The sequence below is a fragment of the Trifolium pratense genome, linkage group LG7 (assembly GCF_020283565.1).
Source record: "Trifolium pratense cultivar HEN17-A07 linkage group LG7, ARS_RC_1.1, whole genome shotgun sequence".
In the NCBI taxonomy this organism is placed as follows: Eukaryota; Viridiplantae; Streptophyta; class Magnoliopsida; order Fabales; family Fabaceae; genus Trifolium; species Trifolium pratense.
The window spans coordinates 18,033,644-18,055,893 of NC_060065.1; the positions used below are offsets into that span (position 1 = coordinate 18,033,644).

The 22,250-nt window shown below is 31.2% G+C and overlaps 2 protein-coding genes across 2 annotated transcripts; one reads left to right on the plus strand and one right to left on the minus strand.

Annotated features, from left to right (window-relative positions):
• Window positions 1-9,684: 9,684 nt before the first annotated feature.
• LOC123894577 (cilia- and flagella-associated protein 20) lies at window positions 9,685-12,765 on the plus strand. The gene is made up of 6 exons (XM_045944608.1): window positions 9,685-9,817; window positions 10,283-10,338; window positions 10,443-10,474; window positions 11,506-11,747; window positions 12,090-12,326; window positions 12,424-12,765. The coding sequence occupies exons 2-6, from the start codon at window positions 10,286-10,288 to the stop codon at window positions 12,430-12,432; spliced, it is 573 nt and encodes a 190-aa protein (XP_045800564.1). The 5' UTR covers window positions 9,685-9,817; window positions 10,283-10,285; the 3' UTR covers window positions 12,433-12,765.
• A 1,168-nt stretch (window positions 12,766-13,933) lies between these two features.
• On the minus strand, window positions 13,934-18,556 carry LOC123894578 (GPI mannosyltransferase 1-like). The gene is made up of 4 exons (XM_045944609.1): window positions 18,034-18,556; window positions 16,408-16,590; window positions 15,081-15,613; window positions 13,934-14,511 (listed from the first exon to the last, which is right to left on the minus strand). Exons 1-4 carry the CDS (start codon window positions 18,302-18,304, stop codon window positions 14,197-14,199), a joined length of 1,302 nt encoding a protein of 433 aa, XP_045800565.1. The 5' UTR covers window positions 18,305-18,556; the 3' UTR covers window positions 13,934-14,196.
• Window positions 18,557-22,250: the final 3,694 nt, after the last annotated feature.

Genomic DNA, 22,250 nt, shown 5'->3' on the forward strand with positions numbered 1-22,250 from the left:
ATGAATTGATTATGTAAAATTGGTTAAATTTAAAAGTGAGTTGTATGCGGAATAATTTATAATTATTATTAATATAAAAGTGAGTTTGCTTATTTAGTAGCCGAATTCTAAATTATTAGGTTTCGTTTTTAATACCAAAAAAATAATACTACTTTGGTCCCTAAATATAAGATCAATTTTTTTTCTTTCAAGATTCTCGTTGAATTTTCAACCACATTAATTATTTCCTTCCCAACATACCCCTAATTTGTTTACCTCTTTTTCTATAATTTACAATGTTATAATAGTAGCAAACAAATTCTCTTTTATACAAAGGATAAACTTGAAAGAACAACATTCATTGTTAATAAATTTATTAGTATTAATTCATTAAATTTAGTCAATCGATTTATATATTTAAGAATGCATGTAGTATATTTTAAGCTACATACTCCCTCCGGTCTTATATATATGAAAAGGTTTGTTTTTTAGATTCATTGTAAAGTTGATGTATCCAGACAGTATTATAGTCTAGATACATCAAATTTACAATGAATCTAAAAAGTAAATTTCTTCTTATATATAGGACCGGAGGAGGTATATTAGAATATGTTTATGTTAGGGATGTCAACGAGGTGAAGATTGAAAGGAAACTTTCCCACTTCATTTCATATAATCTAAAGTTCTTCCCATTCTCATCTTCATTCACTCATGAGCATACTCAATTGATTCAAATTTTTCCAATCAAAGACTTTGGGGTTAATCCACTTGGATTGGCCTAGTGGTGTTGCTTTGAGATCGTGGAGTGTGCTCCTCTCATATATAGTCTCGGGTTCGATTTCTTCTAGTGTCAATTTTGGTGGGTTAGTCCATACAGAACAAAACAAAAACACTGAATTTAACTAGGCCCTGCAAGTGGACGGTGGGATTCCTTCCCTCGGATTAGTCGATCATTGGGTACGATACCGAGGTTTTAAATAAATAAAAATAAAAAGCAAAATAGATGTTGGGGCTAGTTAGGTTGGCTGTCGTGGGTAGGGAATTAGTTGTGATGCGTATTTATAAGTCTAGTTCGCGTTGTTGCACGTTTTATTTCTTGCTTGATAATCACTTCAACTCCTTCCACATTATCACTCACTAATTCTCAAGTAAAATTCGTTGCGTCGTTTCTTTCTTTCACCATTTGAAACCCTAATTTCTTGTTTGTTCCACAATTTCTCAATCCATCGCTCACAATACCATGAACATTTCTCCTTCTTATCATCATCATCATCCAAACCTGTTCTTCAACAAGGGTGATCATCTTGATGATCCTGAATGGTTTCTTGAAATTGATAAGAAGAAAAACAACCTAGGTTCAACAATTTACAAATGTGAGTTTTGTCACAAAATATTCAACTTCGCCAAAACACTTAGTTCCCACAAAACTTCTCACCATACAACTTCCAAACCTATTCTTCAACAACCTCAAACCAACAATCAAAATCACATCTTGAAGATCACATGGTTCTTATCTTCTATATGTAATAAGGAAAATAACAATCATGTAGATGATCGGGGAAACAACAACAACGAAAGAAACCTTATTCATGTCGTGTTTGCAACAGGGTCTTTTCATCGAACAAAGCTTTGAACGGACATATGAGATGACACACTTCCAAGAAGGGTTCTTCTGCATCTTCGTTGTTGGAACAAAACAAGATGAAGAGTAGTTATGTTGATCAAGATCAGTTACCAGCTATTGACTTGTCAAGGTTTTTGCCCCCAAGAACCTACAAACCAATAAGCGGTGCAAGAGATTTGTTATTGATCACGATGTTTGTGACGTTGCTCAATCATGGTTGGATATGTCTTGCATGAAATCTCTATATTTTGATGTGGATAATCACCCTGAAGTAGAAATTTTTTATTTTTTTTAAAAAAAACATTAGCGTGCATAGGCATCACATGATAACTATGACATCCCAACTATGTTGGCACCCCATAATTATCACCTATCATTTGCAGCACCCTAATAAATTTATTAAAAAAAACAAGAAAAAAAATACAAACTTGGGGGGACTAGACCAAAACCCAAGGAAACAATAGAAATTTGTTTACCAAAAAATCAAGAAGTTGAAATTTGATGAAAGAAATATATAAAGTAAAAAAAATATCACTATAGTGAGAAGGATCGTGTGTTCCGCTGGAAGGCAATGTAGGTGAAGGATCGTTTGAAGAACACATGGTTATTGTGCAATTGAACAAGATAAACGATAGTGCCTTTAGAGTTAGCCAGGAGGGGGTTCTCAAGAAGGGGGTCACTTCGTTGACATTCTATCACCTTCCGTATTTAAAGCATCCATACAAGAGTATGCTTGACCTCATCTCGGAGACTGTGATATCGAGGATTGTTGAGTCTTTTTCAGATCTTTTCCCAAAGCCTTAGCTGACTCTTGTTGCTTCGTTTCACATAATCTGATGGAGGTTTGCATATTCTTGTATTCGTCTTAATTTCCAATGGGTTTGAAAAATAAATTTCATTCCCACATAAACTTGAAGTGTATTTTGATAAAAAAAATATTAAAAAAAATAGTTTGTTTAAAACCCGTCTTAAAGAAACAAAAACAAATTAATGTAATTTTTTTTGTGTAGTAGTCTAGTGGCTAGAAATTCTAGCTTTAAAGGTGAATAAGTCGGGTGTTCGAGTTCGAACTCCGGCTCCTACATATATATATATATATATAATTTGTTGCTCCACAAATTGTTGGGTTTTTTTGTCAAGGTTTTTGCTCCAAGAACCTACAAGACCAATAAACGTTGCAAGAGATTTTTAGTTGATGATGATGTTCATAACGTTGCTCAATCACTGTTGGATATATCGTGGATAGGGATATCGTGCATAGGGATTTAAATATAAGTGTAGCTTGCGCCGTTGCGCGTTATATTTGTTTCATTCTTGATAATCACTTCAACTTTCTTCCACCCTCTCATCACTCACTCATTCATTCTCAATTAAAAGTTGTTGCGTCGTTCCTTTCTTTCAAAATTCAAACCCCAATTTCAAAAATTTATTCCCCAATTTCTGAATCAATCTCTCACAACACCATGATGATAAATTCTACTTCTTATCATCATCATCATCATCATCTTGATGATCCTGAATGGTTTCTTCAAACTGATAAGAAAATCAACCATACAAACAATCAAAATCGCATCTTGAAGATCACATTTTTCTTATCTTCTGTTCGTATTAAGGAAAATAATAATGATGATGATGATCGTGTGAAACAACAACAACAACAACAACAACAACAACAGAAGAAGAAGAAGAAGAAGAAGAAGAAGAAGAAACCTTATTTGTGTCGTGTTTGCGGAAGGGCTTTTGCTTCCAACTGAGCTTTGAATGGACATATAAGATGTCACACTTCTAAGAAGAAGGGTACTTCTACATCTTCGTTGTTGAAACAGAACAATAACAAGACTAGTTATGATCACCAAGATGCTATTGACTTGTCAAGGTTTTCGCCCCCAAGAACCTACAAGACCAATAAACGTTCCAAGAGATTTGTTATCAGTGACGATCTATGTGATGTCGCGCAATTGTTGTTGGATATGTCTCGGGGGAAATTTCTATATTTTGATGTGGATAATCAGATGAAAAGTAAGGTGTTGATTGATAATGATGTTCGTGACGTTGCTCAATCACGGTTGGATATGTCTTGTGGAAAATCTCTATATTTTGATGTGGATAATCACCCTCACTACCACAGAAAATGGCTACCATAGCACTTTTTATGGTTTTAATAGCACTTTAAAGTGTTATAGAAGCTGGTGCTATTAAAAGTTTGTGCCTATTATAGCGTTTTTAGAAGCGCTATAATATACTTGTTCATAACACTGTTCACAACTTGATTTAATAGCGCTTTTTACAAAAGCGCTATCATAGGTTTCAGTTTCAATAGCACTTGTGCTCAAAAGTGCTATTGTTTTCCCTATCTTTAATAGCGCTTCACCACAAAAGCGTCATTGTATGTCTTTAATTTTTATTTTTTTGCAGCTTGCAATTTAATTTTTTTTTCGCAGATCTGTTTCAATATTTTGTTATACAACCTGGAACTATTATAGTGTTTAGACTATAATAGGAGGAATCCTGGATTAGTATCCCCCAGAATAGGTGTGTTTACACTGAACTGGGTTAACAAACCTACTGTGCCTTTTTATTATTCTGCACTTTATTATTTTGTTAGTCTGTTGTGTTACATATATAGACAACTGTTGTAGCATCTGTCATAGCACTTGTCCACTGCGTGCTAGGAATTTCAATAATGATTATGGTTGAGAAATATATCAAAGTTTATTATAATATGCCCTAGTGGTTGCGTGCTGGATGGATCAACCTGTAGGTATAGGGTTTGATTCTTGTCTCTTGCTATTTTGCGTTTTCTTTGTTAATTAATTTGAATTATTAGAATTCGAATTTTTAGCAAAAAGTGTAACAACCAGGAATCGAACACACATCCCATCGTTACTAGAAAAACGCATACGCCATCATACTAAGGAAGCAATTACTGATATGTTTTGAATTGTAACCGTTAATAACAGTTATTAAGAGCAGTTATTCTCTTAATCAAGTAATGGTAATTTCTCTATAAATAGAGAAACTTGGAACCTGTAAAAGCATACGAATTTTACATACTCCAACCAATTTCTCCCTCATTTACATTATTCTAAATCATCTTTCACTTCATTAATGTATGAGTGAATTGTTGGAATCATATTTCTGTAAAATGTTATCAAAGATATGCTTGTTGTATTAGTGCAAATCACATCAAGGTATTCAAAGTATCTTGCAGGGTATTCGTTGTTCATCTCATTTGCATCCAATATACATTAATTGGTGGGGGCGAATAGAACCTAAAGGCTAGTGTCAAAACACGTTTTGAGTCTTTAAGTGCATCCGTCAACGACATCTTCTTTGTTCAAGTGTTGCAGTATCTTCCCCAACAAATATCCAATATGAGATACTTAATTTGTGTTCAATCTTTACCTTATACAAGAGCAAGACATGCATAGACACAAATCCAAAATTTTAAAACAAAAATAATATAATCACATCAATCAACATCATTTTATTTCCTTTATCTTTAATTTTATTTTGATTGTGTGAGCGTATCTAACACCTATTATTTATGTTTGTGCCTATCCAAGAATTTTTCTCTTATACAAACTATGCATTCTTTATTGTGTTGTGTTGTTTGATTTTATGATTACAAACTTAATTAAGAAGAGCAACATTCTTTATCAAAATTGGATAAAGAGTGATGACAGAAGAAGAGAGAGAGAAAAAAAAATAGAACAGTAAAAAATTATTAGAAAAAGACATAAAATTTAAAATGACACAAATACCCATGATTATACCTTTTTTGAAAAAGAAAAATTAGAGATTTAATCCAAATAAAATGATGTTCAATGCTAAAACACACCTTGTGGGTGTGTTATAACATTCCCCATATATATATACTAGACGCTTACCCGTGCGATGCACGGGTCTTATGCTCTATTTTATATTATAACGTCAAAAAATTATTTGTATAAGTAGTAATTTAAAATTGAAATAATAGGTATTATCAAAATAATAGTAACAATAAAAGTTATCTAAATGTGATATAGATGTTAAATATGTGTTTATACATTTAAAAAACTTATTTATTTATACATCACATTTGAAGTTACTTTGATATTTTCTTCGTTAACATTGGTTAGCAATATCTTTAACTCATTCTTTAAAATAACTTTGAAAATGACAACATATAATTGATCATGAAAAACAATTGACGTTGAATAATGCATGATTCTGAGTTGGATAAACTACTTTATTATCGAATTTGTCATTTATATTAATTTGAAACTCATTAGAGAAAAAATAAACCAACTTAACTCATACTCAAAATCGAATATGATAAAAATCATGCGGGGCATACCAACCATTAGTAAAAAAAATTTTACTAACATTATGAAGTAGTCTTGACAATCGATCAACTCCTTATATACACAAAGAATGGACAAAGTATTATTAGCAAAAACATTAACTATTTTGAAAAAAAAACAATAAAATACACAAAATAATAAAATGAACAAAAAAATTTAAAATGAATAATAACCCAAAACAATAATAATAATAATAATAATAATAATAATAATAATAATAATAATAATAATAATAATAATAATTATAATTATAATTATAATTATAATTAGTACCACACATTAAATGGATGTAAGTGATGTGGCTAAATGAAAGGTTTTGATTGGTTTGTGGATTAGGGTTTAGATAGACAATTCCACAACTATCTAGGATTTATATTTATAGATAGATAGATTAGGGTTTGTGGATTAGGGTTTTGATTGGTACTTAAACAACTTTTCATTCTTAACTCAAATGAAGAACAATTCTTCATTTGAGCGTTGTTTTGGTTTTGATTCTTAACTATCTTTTCATTTGAGGTAAGTTCTCATTACTCAATATATGAGATTTAAATTAAAACGAAAGCTAATAATCATTACCAACTATTTTTTCTTCTTAAGTTGAATTCAAAATATCTTGGAATGGCATAAAATCAAAATGGTTCAATGGAATGCGTGGAGCATCGATCTTGGTAAATGTAGTAGTGTGCGATGCACGGACATTATGCATTGTTTTATTATGAAGCGTCAAAATATTATTTGTATAAATAGTAAATTAATAATTGAAACAATAGATGTTATCAAAATAATATTAGCAATAAAACTTAATTAAAAATATTAACAATATGAATTATATTTGTAATTGCAATTCAAACAATTTATTTGTAGTGTTTCGTAAATATCATGCAAAGTCCCACTACAGAAATATCACAAATTAGACAATAAGAATGCTAAGAAAAAAAATAAATATTGAATATTAAAAAGGAAAGAAATGAAGAAATAAGGATGAGAAAGAAGGTTGGGTAGAAGGGTTATACAATGACTATGATAAAGTGTTAAAATAGAATATACTTGCAAAATCAATAATATAGTCTCACTCGTTAAATACAAAAAAAAAGAAAGATACAATAAAATTATAAAATTTCAGAAACATAGTGGGAATGTCAATCAAAAGGTTTGGCACTAAAAAAATATTAAAAGAGGTGAATACTTATTATATAACTCTTGATTTATCCACAAAAAGAAATGATTTAAAGGCTATGATTGATTGATACAATTAGGGTTAGGATTAGTGATAGGAGAACTATTTGGGATTAGGTCTATATATATAATTCCTAGATAGTTCTCCTACTATCCATCTTAACCCTAATCCACATCACCCACTTACTCCAATTAAATCACACAATAATGCCACATCACTTCCTTATATTATATCATTCTCATCTCTATTTTTTTTTATATTATATCAATCTCATAATAAATAATAAAGAATTATCTTCTCCAATTATCCAAAAGTTGATGTCACAAGATCTCATCTCTATTTTTTTCATAGAAACAACAAAGAGTTTATAATTTAGTCACACAAAAAAATACGAAGATTGTATACATTATTGACTTAATTACATTATAATTGTAGAGAAGAGTGAAGGTTATGCAAAAAGTTAGGTTATGAGATTGAAATATATAACCATTATCATATTTCATTCAATTTTGATGGTCCCTACTCATTCTCTATACATATAGGTATATATATGTAACAGACAAATACAAACTGAGGTTACGTCTATGAATATATTGTTTGTTGATGAAAATGTGATGTACTATCTTGATATACTTATCACATTTTCACAAAATCTCTATTGATGTTTTTTTTTTTATTATTGACTTTTTCTCTTTTTTTACTTTGAGCATCCAGTGTGATAAGATTCTTAACTTTTTGTGGTATTTTAAAATGTATGCTTACCCGTGCGATAGTTCCCAAGGTAAGTTCTTATATGATGTGAAATATGATAATGATAATGGTTATTATATATTTCAATCTCATAACCTAACTTTTTGCATAACCTTCACTCTTGTCTAAAATTATAATGTAATTAAGTCAATAATGTATATCTTCGTATTTTTTTTGTGTGACTAAATTATAAACTCTTTGTTGTTTCTATGAAAACGGTTGACATTTAAATGGGATAAATATTGAAAGAGAATCCAACCATGTTCATCTTCATTGTCACTAAAAAATGTTATAATAATGTAGAAAAATGTAACATCACAACATCAATTTTTGGATAATTGGAGAGGTATAATTCAATAATAATGTAGAAAATTATAACATCTTGTGACATCAATTTTTGGATAATTGGAGAAGCATAATTCTTTATTATTTATTATGAGACTGATATAATATAAAAAAAAATAGAGATGAGAATGATATAATATTGATTATATTGAAAAAATATATAAGGAAGTGATGTGGAAACAAAAAAAATAGAGATGAAAATGATATAATATAAGGAAGTGATGTGACATTATTGTGTGATTTAATTGGATGTAAATGAGTGATGTGGATTAGGGTTATGATGGATAGTAGGAGAACTATCTAGGAATTATATATATATATATATATATATATATTATTGGCAAAATTACACTACAGATCCTTTATCTTATTTTTTTGTAACAGTTTGGTCCTTTATCTTTTTTTTTTGTAACAATTTGATCCTTTATCTTTTTTTTTTTGTAACACTTTGGTCCTTATCTTATTTATTTATAAAAAAAAAGGACCAAAGTGTTACAAATAAAAAAAAGATAAAGGACCAAACTGTTACAAAAAAAGGACTAAAGTGTTACAAATAAAAAAAAATAAAGGACTAAAGTGTTACAAATAAAAGATAAAGGACCAAAGTGTTACAAAAAAAAAGATAAAAGACCAAAATGTTACAAAAAAATAAGATAAAGGACATGTAGTGTAATTTTGCCTATATTATAATATATTTTTTGTTGTACATATCTGATAATAGTATGATAAGCTATACCACATTTAATGGCAAAATCATCCTTATAAAATAATTATATATATTGTGTCAAAAAAAATTATATATATTTTTTGCTTAAAAAAAATAATTATATAGTACACTAACAAGTGCCCTAAGTAGGGGTGCTCGCGGTTCGGTTTGGATCGATTTTGAGGCAAAAACTCATCCAATCCAAAAATAAATTTATTTGCGGCTTAGTTCAATTTTGGATGACAAATAAACAAAAAATCTGATCCAATCCAATCCTTTTTTATGCTGTTTTATTTGGATCGGTTTTTGGATATTCATATTATAAATTGTAATTTTTTATTGAATATAAATATTATAAAAATAATATAAAATAATAGTTTGACATTTTTGACGAAATAAATATTAAGTTTGATGAAAAATATAACATATAATATATTAAAAATTAATATTTTAGAATGATAATTATCATTTATATTTGAAACATATGAAAAAGTAGAAATATATTAAATTAAACTAACAAATAACATTAACAAAATTTCAAATGAACAAAAAAAAAGTTTAATGCAATATATATTCATACTAATAAAAAATAAAAAAATATTAAAATATATGTATGCGGTTTGAATTGATTTTAAAATCAATCCGAAATCTGATCTAATCCAGCGATTTTCACAAAAGGACATCCAAACACATCCAAATAAATTTGATTTTTTGCGGTTTTCCCATTATTTTGTTAAACTTTTTAATTTTATAAATTAAAAAATTAGGAATTTTAAATCCCCAATATACCCGACCGACATCCCTCTCCTCTCAAATCCCCAATTTATTGCTAGCGACTGAATTCTCGCCTCCGTTGCTGTTCTTCCGACGACCTGCCACCGCTCACCATCGTAAGTTTCTGCAACCCTCTCTCTCTCTCTCTGTACCCATCGTTCGTTTTCTCTATCTGTGAATTCCACTAAACCCTAACTTCATCTTTCTCTCAAATCCCTAAATTGTGATTAATAGTTTAGAAAATCGATGTAGCATCATAACTTTGCCTCTGTTATCTAAATTACTATGTAGCATCATAACTTTGCAATAACACAGTTATTAATCTTAAAAATTGAGTCTTTAATAACAATAACACAGTTATTTAAATTGTAAATAAAATCAATAACATAGAGGGATGGATGATTGATAGAAACTACTGTGCTAGCTGCTAAGGGCTTGTACCCATACTAAGGGCCTTGTTGGACTTGCATAGAACTGGCCCTGTGGAAATCGATGTCATTTTTTCATTAGAGTACTGAAATTTTTATTTTTATTGCTTTTGTGTTGAAAACTTGAATTTGGTGTGCCTTTTGTCATTACAGAAAATGTTCAAGAACACATTCCAGTCTGGATTTCTTTCCATATTATACAGCCTTGGGTATGTGGTGTTTTGGCTTCTTTGTTTCATATTTCAGTTTCAAATGTTTGCTGTGATTAAGGGACTGAAATTTTGCATTGTTTTTCAATATTTTATTTTTGTAGGAGCAAACCTTTGCAGATATGGGATAAAGAAGGTAAATGTTTTTTATGTTTGCAGTGGCATCAGGTGTTCATTTTTCAGCTCGTTAGAAATTTGATATGTTGAATTAAGTTGATCGTAAATCATTAACACTAATTGATTCTTTATTCTCATTGTTGAATATTTATTTTGTTATGTTGCGCGTTTGAAATGGTAAGGTTGCCACCTTATGTGTAGCGTTGTCCATTTGGTCATGTTATGATTTATGAAAGGCTGATGTGTAAAATATGTTGAAGAGTGCCTTTGAGGAAAGAAATGTGTTATTTTGACTCTCATTTGTGCTGTGAAAGGGAATTGATGCATTCTGTATTTAGATCAATATATTAAGCTACCCTTTATGTATTGAATTAAGTTACTCTTTCTCTCAGTTGGGAAATGTCGTGTTTTGGAACCCACTTATACTGTTTCAATATGTGCTTAATAATATCTTTTGGATTACTCTTCGTGATCATGCTCTTGATGCAAATTTAGGTGGACAGGTGGAAAATAAAAACTTATATTAGGCATGAATAAGAAGATGGCAGAAACTTGCTTTAGGTTATTTGGCTGTGACTCCAGTGAGAAAAAAGAAGTGGATTAATGTATTGTAAATACTATTATTGAAAATTTAGTTCTTGATGGAGCCCTATTGCATTGATTGGTCGATGTAATTGACTTTCTAGTAGGACAAGGCTAGCTGGTGGTTGTTTAAAGGTGCTTGATAAAAAGTAACAAGATAGATAAAAATTTCTAATTCTCTATGATATTTATTCTATTTCACATTCGAAATAGTTTAAGTGATATGCTTGGTACTTGTCCTTGAAGCGTTAAGAGAAATGAGAATTATATAATCTTTCTGTTATTTTGTTCTGATTCCATTAACTGCTCAATCCTTTTATTTTGTTTCTTGGTGATCTTTAGTACTTTAGCAATGAAATTGTCTCTAATAGTCAACTGTTTATCTTAACATATCTGTCATTTGCTTGATAATAGTATTAGTAACAATTTTTTTATACTTATAATTTTGTCTTGGGGTATTTTTTATAGTTGTGAATGGCCATATTAAGCGACCACAAGATGAAGACATACAATCCAATGTGCTGGAAATAATTGGATCCAATATTCAGTCCACATTCATTACGTGCCCAGCTGACCCAGCTGCCACACTTGGTATAAAACTTCCGTTCTTGGTTATGATCGTCAAGAATCTAAAAAAGTACTTCACATTTGAGATTCAAGTTTTGGATGATAAGAATGTCAGACGACGATTTCGAGCTTCTAATTTCCAAGTGTGTAAGTCTGCCCATGTTTGTGTGTTTTGTAGGATTGGCAATATCTTGCAGATGTTAAATTTCTTCCATATAATATATATATATATATATATATATATATATATATATATATATATATATATATATATATATATATATATATATATTGTGCAGGAGTTTTTTTCCTCGATCTCATCATATAGAGAACTTTGATTTTCTGACTAGTAGCACATACATGATAATTTTTTGCTGGAATAAAATCTTATAATAGTATGAAAAATACTACATTGCTGCCCTTTCTACCCAAATTGTTGTCAATGTGCGTTACAAATGATTTATTATATGATTTTCATGCCATAGGGTGTCACTCGAGTAAAGCCTTACATTTGCACTATGCCACTGAGAATGGATGATGGTTGGAATCAAATCCAGTTTAACCTAGCTGATTTTACCAAGAGAGCATATGGTACTAATTATGTGGAGACGCTGCGAGTTCAGGTCCACGCAAACTGTCGCTTGAGAAGGATATACTTCTCTGACCGTCTCTACTCTGAAGAGGAACTTCCACCAGAGTTCAAATTGTACCTTCCAATGCAGGTAAGAGATGCCTACATTTGAACATCTAGTCTTTTCGTTTATCTTTTCATCTCAATCGCACGCAGCCAAATTTAACATTGTATTGTTCATAATGCAGAAATCATGAAAATGTCATGGGAGGATGGAATTAACGCCACAAGATGGTTGGATGTTATGTGTAGTTCTGCATCGGCTTCATTGCACTAAAAACTGTATCTCTGTTATGCTAGAACAAGAACTTTTTGCAACTGAAAACTGTATCTCTGTTATGCTAGAACAAGAACTTTTTGCAACTGCTCTATTTTCGTTATAGGATGTTCTGATTATATGTAATATTTAACTCAACTATATTGATGAATCTGTGCTTTTATTTTGTATATTACAAAGAAAGTGGGTTGATATGTTTTGAATTGGTGCCCTAAACGATTTTTTATCTTTAATATGAAAAAACAAAGTTCAACATCTTCACTTTTAAAAGGGTTTTATTTAAATACCACTGATATGTTGAAACTTAATCTTATAATTATGTCCTCCAAATGATATTGATGAAAGAAGGTCATGCAAAACAATCATGAATGTACAAATAAGATTTATTCGGCTACCTCTATATCTCATTCTTTTGAATAATACTTATAATAAATATACCTAAACACTTTCTTAAGTACCATTAAATAAGTTTACCTTTGGAGATGCTTATGTTTGATGCATGCTATTTACTAGGCTTATAAAATGCAATGGGATCAATATATTGTCGTCCTCGAGTTAGATTCAAAGAAAATTGTCAATAATTTCAATTTTAATTAGTTTGATGAATCGAAAGCTGGAGCCAGCCATTATTTTCAGAACGCTAATTTTTTGTTTGTAAGAGATAAGAAAGTACATTAGCATAACGTTTGGTGTGAAGATCGACTCTAAATAGAGTGCCTACAGGCTACAAAGGCAAATCTGGTTGGTAAACACATTTTCCCTCTATTTGAAGGGATGTGTTATGGGTGTCAGTCATTTGTAGAATGCTCTACTTATCTATTTTTTGAATGTCTTACTCACTAGTATGGAGAACATGTCTTAAGTGGTTGAGTATTTCTTCTATTTTGCATAATGAGTGCAAGAGTCTTATTTTTGTTTACAATTAGCTACAAATTGTGCATCAGCAGAGGAATTTAAGCTCATAAAGTTGAAGGCCTATTAGGAAACAAACTTAATTAGTGCTCATGTGAAAGGGTTACTTTGACCCTCACTAATTTCTTAAAAAATAAAAATCACACTCATCCGTCGGAGGAGGGAAAAATTATTTTTTCTCGCGTCTAGATGAATAAATCTGAACAAAACGATATTTTCCACCACCTAGATGGATAAATCCAGACGAGAGCGGTTTTGAAGAATCACACGATGAGAAAAGAAAACTCCCTTCATGTGGGAATGGCCTTACCATATGTGCATCTTACGCACCACATAATGTGTTATTTGCACATTTGGTTTAACGATACTGAGGGACTGGTTTGATTAACAGAATAAACATCAATTTGTTGTTAACAAGTTGTCAAATGTAGTAAGGAAAATAATTAAGAGTTTCTTGAAAGACCCTGAGATCAGTTCTACTTACAAGTGCAGATAAAAGAACAGAAAGCTAAGAAAGCAATAAAAATAAATTCATTGATCAAAATTGTGTACTGCAACAACAAAACAAAAAAGGCATACAGGGTTACAAAACAATAATAATACATTGAGTCGCCTCACCTATTGTTCACTTTTAGAAAATTACGCAAGTTTCAACATGAATGTCGGTTGCTGTAGTAATGCCCTTGCATTGTTAAATTGAAGTGCGACAAGGACGATACATAGAAATGGTGGTGATGAAAATTGAAATTCATTGACGACAAATCAGAGTCACTCATTCAAGCTTAGCTTCATGCTTGGAGCGAGTATATTCTAAAGCTTTGAAAATAGAAGAACAATCATGTTGACGAATAATCATGACAAGGATGAATATGTTGGCTGCTAGAAACATTAAGCCTGCCACCCAAAGCTGTAAAAAAACATTTTTACCCTTGAACTCAAGAAGGTAGCCCCACAACAACCAGTGGGTTTGAGCTCCTATCCACAAAAGAATACAAGACAATCCACCCCATTTAAGCTTCATTTTACTCCATGGGAGTATTAGAGGCAATAAGCAAAAGAACCAAACAAAGTACTGTGCTGTAATCACCTGCAATAAACACAGAAATCAGATGCTTTGACCAAGACATTTCTGCTAAAATATGAGAAAGTGTTTTGAGTAACTTGATTTGAAGGACAATTTGGCAGCAAAGGCTCAAACTGACACAATAATGTTTTAATTTACTGATATGTTACACCTGTAGTTAAAGAGTAAATGAGCATTTTAATTTTTAGTCCTTGAAGAGTCGGCCAATTTGGCCCCTCAAATTTGTGGAATAGCAACTTAGTCCTTTAAATTGAAAGTTGGTCAATTTGGTCCTTTTTTCAAATTCAGCATCATAATTTTTTCTTGATGCAATAAGAGACTATTCAAGTCAATATGTAGGTCTTTCATTGATGTTGATGGATGTTAACCAAATAGATATTTTGGTTGAGGAATTAAATTGATGGACATTTTTTAATTTAAAGGACTAATTTGCTATTTTGTAAATTTGAGGGACTATATTGCTCGACTCTTACAATTTCAGAGACCAAAATACTCGTTAACTCGTAATTAAATGATAATATGTAGCAGTGTTGGAAGTCTCAGCATAAGTTTTTCTGTATTACTTAACAAACCTTATTGAAGGCCACAAATGATACGGTCTGCACAAAAAAGCAAAAAGGCAAATCCCGTGCAAAGCTGAAAATAAGAACCAGCTGAACCAAAAACTGTGGCAAAAAGGACACAAGCTTTTCCACCACTGAGATGTCATTTCCATAATGAAGATATATGTGATAGAAATAGATGGAGAAGTTATGCCTTGGATCTGTACGAGTAAGATGGTACAGTAGTGCCTCGTGTAGGAATTCCCATCCATATAAACAGTAGAACAGACCAGTACAAAAGACGAAAACCAATCCTGAGACCAGTCCAAATATGATCCTATTCCTTGTGAATATGCTTTTCAATAAATTATGTAGGGTAAACTGGCCATTCTCGTCTTCGGATCTCTCTTTCTGAACAGCACTCCAGTTCCTTAGGACGGGTTTCTGGCCAGACGGGAAGAAGTTCGGATCAAGAACTAGGATTATAGGAATAGAATAAATTATAGGATAAATCCTGAAATGGACAACAAGTCCATACCAAAATGCTGACTGTAACACATTACCTGCAAACCAGGGGGAATAAGAAGGAAAAAAGAGGAAAAATAACATCACAGCAACAAGATATATGCAAATATCTAACATTTTATATCTTTTACGAAGGAAGCTTTCTTTGGTGTGTCAACCAACAGCAAGACTAAGAATCAAATGAAAGACTCAAACTTAATCTTCTTCAGTTGATATTGAAATTAGAAAAGAAAATTGAAACAGAGGTAAAAGGCATTCTGCTCTTGCTCTACCCCCTACTCAAGCAATATACTTATGTCATATACTGGAATGTTTATCTTGGTATCATTCCTTTTCTTTTTTAAGGATACCGAAACTGCTTATAAATAATGATTTAATATTTGTTCATGTGTCCCTCTTACATGAAATATAAATATAACAACTTTTTTGAATAATTCTAGTTAAATAACACGCATCACTGAAAAGTGTATACTTATTGTCACCACCCTCATGAAACAAAGGATCAAATGAGGTTTTTGAGTATTTTAAATGCTTCGTAAGTGGGAAAAAAGTGGTAATAAAATTAAAACATTTCAATTTTCAGCGGTGAATGCTTGGTAAAAATACTGAAAAATGGAAAGATGAAAAATTACTTCAGTTAACTTCTTTACACTGCATAACATAATGCAAAATCTATTTTTGAATAGTGCTTGTTTTGGTATGTTAAACTGTGTTTTACAGAAAAGAAGACCACCAACTGTTCATAGGTACTAGTACATTTTAAGTACATAGAAAAGACTACAGATTTAAACAACACCTTCAATTTAATCTAATACAAAAGGCAGAGCCATACCTTTCATAAGACAGACAATGATCCACAATATCATGGCAGAAACAATGGGCTCACAGTTCCCTCGTGTCCCAATGGTGAAGGTAAATGGATTAAAAAGCCATGCCATAACAGAGTAGTTGCAGAGCTTTTCAGGAACCTTCTGCAGCTTTAGAATATAATAGATAAAATATCCCACAAGTAAATCTGCATTTAAGAAATAATATACATATGCTTAGGTATAAAGAATGGAAGATCATTCAGCGTATTCATCGTCTAACTACACATTAAATTAAAATTATTCCAGCGGGACAAAATAGTCACTCAAATCAACTAAAAACAGAAATTCCTCTCTAACCGTATAAATATAACTAGGTAACAGTTAGCTACTGTGGTTCCAGTAAAACCGAGAACAACATTGCCCCAGTCACAAATAAATAACCTGTTAAATTGGACTCAAATCCAAATCCTATCTAACCGAGGTCTCTCCAATCCCTCTCTGGGCTTCTCTATCTCATCCCAAAATCCTTTCGTTCACTCAAACATTTGACCTCTCTATTACTCTCCTAATTTCCTAACCACCCTTTGTAATCCTGCACCTTTTTTTCTCTCTGAAGTGCATCCCTCACGTAGGAGAATCTAAATTCTATATAAAAAGAATATACCTAACCACTGCCACAAAGAACCCTTCAATCTACCTCCACATATGCTCTCACAAAGTAGTTTTCATAAACTTGATGAGATAACTTATCGAAATAAGGTGAAACAAAGATTATTAACATATCATAAGCTATTGTCATATGTAAGCTCCTAAACACCATGTCCTCCAAGGAGTAGCTCAGTATTATGAATTTATGAGTTGGGACGCCAAAGTAGTTCTATGCTCTGTAGGCTGTAGCACCGACACTTCCGATGGAATGCGTGTCCGGAGTCCGGAGTCCGACACCGACACATCTGATTACACTGAGATAATTCATTTTTTCAAATATTTACTGGTGTTGAATGTCGATGTATTAGTGTCAGTGTCGTGTTCGATGTTTGTGTCTGTGTTCATGCTTTCTACTCCCTCCGGTCCTTTTTATAAGAAACGGATGTATCTGATCTATAATATAGACCAAATACATTAGTTATCCAATGAACCTAAAAGGTCAACAGTTTCTTATAAAAAGAACCTGAGGGAGTAGGTTTTATGAAGAAAGTTCGGAGTTTGGTCTTGGCTACTAACATTTCCCCCTCCCCAGTCCCCCTAAAGGCTATACCATCCTAGAAGATCAGACATTATTCTCGAAAAGCAGCTACTACCAGGTGCCAGCTACACGGATTCACCACTACTTATGACTTATTACTCCTGCTCCAAGACAAACTAAGAAGCAAGGAAAGAGGAACTATGCTTCTAATGACTATTGTTAGATAAGCTCAAATTCATGAGTCAATTATTACTTACCTAGTTTTTTAGGTTATCTGGTTCGGGGGATCGAACTGCGGTCCTCCCTACTAAGTTCAGCGCCAATCACCACTGAACCAACTAACTATTGGTCTTATAACTTACCTAGTTGAACTCACCTTCTATAACAATTAATAAATCAAATTTGGTAAAAGTATAATAAAAATACAGAATGATAGAGAAAAAGAAGATCTGAAAAGATATACCTGCAGAAGAGAAGAGAAATTTTCCCCAAGAGCGATGAAGTAACGAATTAGGAAGAAGAAGAAAAGCTAGTAAAGGGGAATAACGATAAGTTGTTCTCTGATAAGGAGAATAACCAGAAGCAACAAGAGAAGCGGCATCAGAAAAAACAATGTAATCAACATCAGTATATCTAACTTCCATATGAGAATCTTGCCATTCTCCGTATACGATGAGAATTACGCGAAAAATTGCAGAAAATGTAAGAAGTGAACCAATATTTAACCATGCCATTGATTTGATTTGAATTTTGAGTCTTCGTATACAAGTGGTTGTTGGATTTAAATTGCATAAATGAACCTGAGATAGGAAGGTCAGAGAAAGATTAGCATGTGATCACTTCACCTTGCGACGATGAGATTGGAAGAAGAGATTGAAGTAAGTGATGAAGAAGGATGGTTGAAGGAAGTTCAAACAACTTAGTTGCTCAACATCGGAAAAGGAAAACAGAAAGTGAAATTTAGCTTTTTTAAATAATTTTTCCCCTTTATTTTGTCATTTTTTCCCATAAAGAAAGCATTGCGCGGTTCGATCCCCGCAACTGCAATTGGTAAAGAACTGAAATCACTTGATTTCAGAATTAACCTCGAACCAGAATAAACTGGTGGTGAAAATCAAAAAAATAAAGAAGCATTGCGTATTTGGCTTCTTTGGTAAAAAATAGTGGAATCAGCTCATAGCAAATAAGTTTGTTTATTGAATTTGTAGTGTTTGAAAAAATTAGTTGTTAAAATAGCTTATAAGTTTTTTTTTTATAAGCAATGTTAGTCGTCAGTATTATAATGTTATGTTAGTTTTTTCTCCTTTGTCGGGACTTGAACTCTAGACCTCCTCCTTAACCCTTAGCTCAACTAGCTTAACCAGTTGAGCTACCCATTCCACCCAACTAGCTTATAACTATGAAATGACGTAAAAAAGATATGTTTAATTTAATATTTAATTTTTTTCAAGTAATATGATAGGGGTAAAATTGGAAAAAATTTATAAGCTATAAGCTCATAAACTACTTAAAATAGCGTTTGAAAAATAAATTATAAGCTAGTAAAATAAGCTATAAACTCTTTTTTTAAAATTGTTCTCAATCATCGTCGTCGGTCGCCGGAAAATTGTCGGACAGCCGCCGGCGGTCACTGAAGGTCTGCCATGAGTCTGGCGGCTGCCACCACCAGTTATATCATTATTTTATTATTTATCAATGTAATTAATGTTAATTTATTTAAATATTTATAAACTAATAAAATAATTTAGAAAAACTTGATAAAAAAATATGAAAAAACATTAATAAAAAAAATTTGACCTTCCCGTGAGCGTAGTTCAGTTGGTAGTGACATCGCTTATATATGCAGGAGTCAGGGTTCGAACCCCGGACACTCCACTTATTCACCTTTAAGGTGAAATTTCTAGCCATTGGGATACTTGACAAAAAAAAAATCTAACCTTGAAAAAGAAAACTAATTATAAATAAAAAAAATAGATAAATGCAAAACAGTTTGTAATTTATAAACCAGTTTTAAACTAGTAAAGTAAACTGATTTTGAAAAATAAACTAATTTTTATAAAAGTGGTTTTTATGAACTGAACCAAATCATTTATATGATTCAGTTCAATGTAGTCCATGAACCGTGAACATCCCAACTAATAACTATCCTGCAACTTTGTTGAGGAAATGTAAGTGAACAAGTAGCTGCTATGATAAGACAAAGTTCAATTTTCTGTTATGTATCAATGATTTAAATAATGAATATTTTTATTTTACAAAATAAATAATGAATATTTGAATCATATATATAATGTGAGACACTATTAATATAAATTCAGAACATTATACTTTATTGATAGCTAAAAGTAAAATACTAGTTTTAGGATAACATTGGTTTTATTAATTATGATCAAAGAAGTTAAATTTTCATCTTTTTCACACTTTTTGCTTATAAAAAAAAAGGTTAAATTTACATCTTTTCCACACTTTTACTGGTACCAAAGCGTATATAACATTAGTGGTTATAATTTAATCATCTCTTATGGGTCATTGGTTTCAGACCGTCGGTGGTTGAGCCCCATTGTGAAAGAAGGGGTGATACTTGCACAAACTCCAATGATCAAGTTAATAGACGTCAAATGTGAGAGGTATTTAGAGTTATATGTGACATATATGACATAAGTCATAAGGTAGGCTTATATAGGTGAATAAATAGGGTTTTTGGAGAACCTAAAACGTTCTACTAGACACTTGTTCCCGGGAAAGTTGTAGACTAATGGTCGATGTGGCCTAATTGGCGGTCAATGTGACCCAACGAGTGATAATCATGTGACTTTTAGGGTGTGTCCAACGTATAACTCGCTCAATTAGGCGTGGATCGGGTGACCCAATCCAGTTCGCAAATGGACCATAGCCCACATAATTGATATGAATATGTTTATGTTTGTTTAAAGAAAAAATAAATAAATTATTCTCCCTATCTTGAAAGAAGCATGCATGAATTACACTCTCATCATCTCTTATGTTAAAACATACACTTTAGTCAATTTTAACATAAATAAATATTTTTGTGATAACAATTAACTTTAAACCACTATTTTATGTCAAAAAACTTTAAGTCATCATTGAAGAAATTAATTTTTCTTTCTTTGAAAAGTTTATTATTTTATAATGTAAATTTAATATATAATAGTTTTTAATCCAAGTTAGTAATTTATCCGAGATTTGTATTTTATTTTGTATAGTTTCATAATTATAAAAACATTTGACATTATATGTTAATGATGTGCCTAAAAAACAACAATAATAATAATAATAGTAATAATATTTGCATTAGAAATTTGATTATATTGAAATGAAGTTTTATTAAAATGGGGAAATGTAAGTTTAAATATTAAGGGGGAGGAGAAAGAAATCCAGGATTCTTTCAAGAGAATGGAGTGTAATTTTCTCTAATATATTTTGTATAAGAAGGGATAAAAGTGTATATTTTAACGTAAGAATGAAGAGAAGTGTAATTTAAGCATCTTTCAAGAGAGTGGAGTGTAATTTACTCCAAAAAATATTTACATCTATTTTATTTATTTTGTTGTAAACTAGGTATCCTCCACGCACAAATACAGAGACAATTTTTTTTAACTTTGTGGGACCCAAACCAAAAATCAAGTTAAAAGAGAATCGCGTTATCGCATCTAACATTTCTTGAGTTACTCTATTTTTTTTTTATTTTTTTATATCTTGGGTTACTCTATTTGATGTAGAACAAAACAAATGTTCATAACCGAATATATTAATATTAAATTGTAGTTTTCTTCATTAATAGCTAAAATTATAGTGGTTTACTTTTTTTTCTTTAACAAACAAGTCAAAACTAAAGTTAATGTGTAATAAGTTTCAAAACAATTCATCAAATAATCAATTTTTAAACCATCCAAATTGTTAATTGAGAAAATGTTTTTAACAAATAACTTACTATTTTATCACATGCTATAATACCCATTTAACTTACCTTTTAATAAAAAAAGGCAAAACTCCACCCCAAATTTACTATAAATAATAGTCACACATATGCTACATTCAAAACACTATCATCTTGTAACAAAAAAACACTATCATCCACACTTGACCAAAACAAAACAAAAAAACACTATCATCAACATTTTGTACTTGCAACCAAAACCTAAAATCTACATCTCAAATGACTCAAAACTTTTGGTACATCACTTATGATCTTGAGAGGAAAAGATGGTGTTTGCCACAAACCTACGTATTTGAAGTCGATATTAATGAAAACAACCTCAATTGAAACACAAATTGTGAGTATTGAAAAACTTTTCTACATTTTCATTTGCTTTTTTCTTACTTGTAATCTAACACAATTATTTTCATTGTAGATGCTAACTTATACATTTATCAACTATCTTGGTAAATTGCACGTTACCCTCTACCCGAAAGAACCAAACAATCCTACAATGAAATGCGGCTTACAAATTCCAAATGAGCCATAACTCGAGTAAAGCTAGTCAGACAATGGTAAAACATCTACTATTATAATGATATTAAGTTTGAAAACAAATTAATTTTTGAATTCCGAGAATCGACAAAAATATCGTTGAAGTTGCTAAGTTTAATGTTCAATTTTCTTTACTATTTTGACATAATATGTAACATTCTATGTTTCTTCCAATTTAGCTGGTCTGT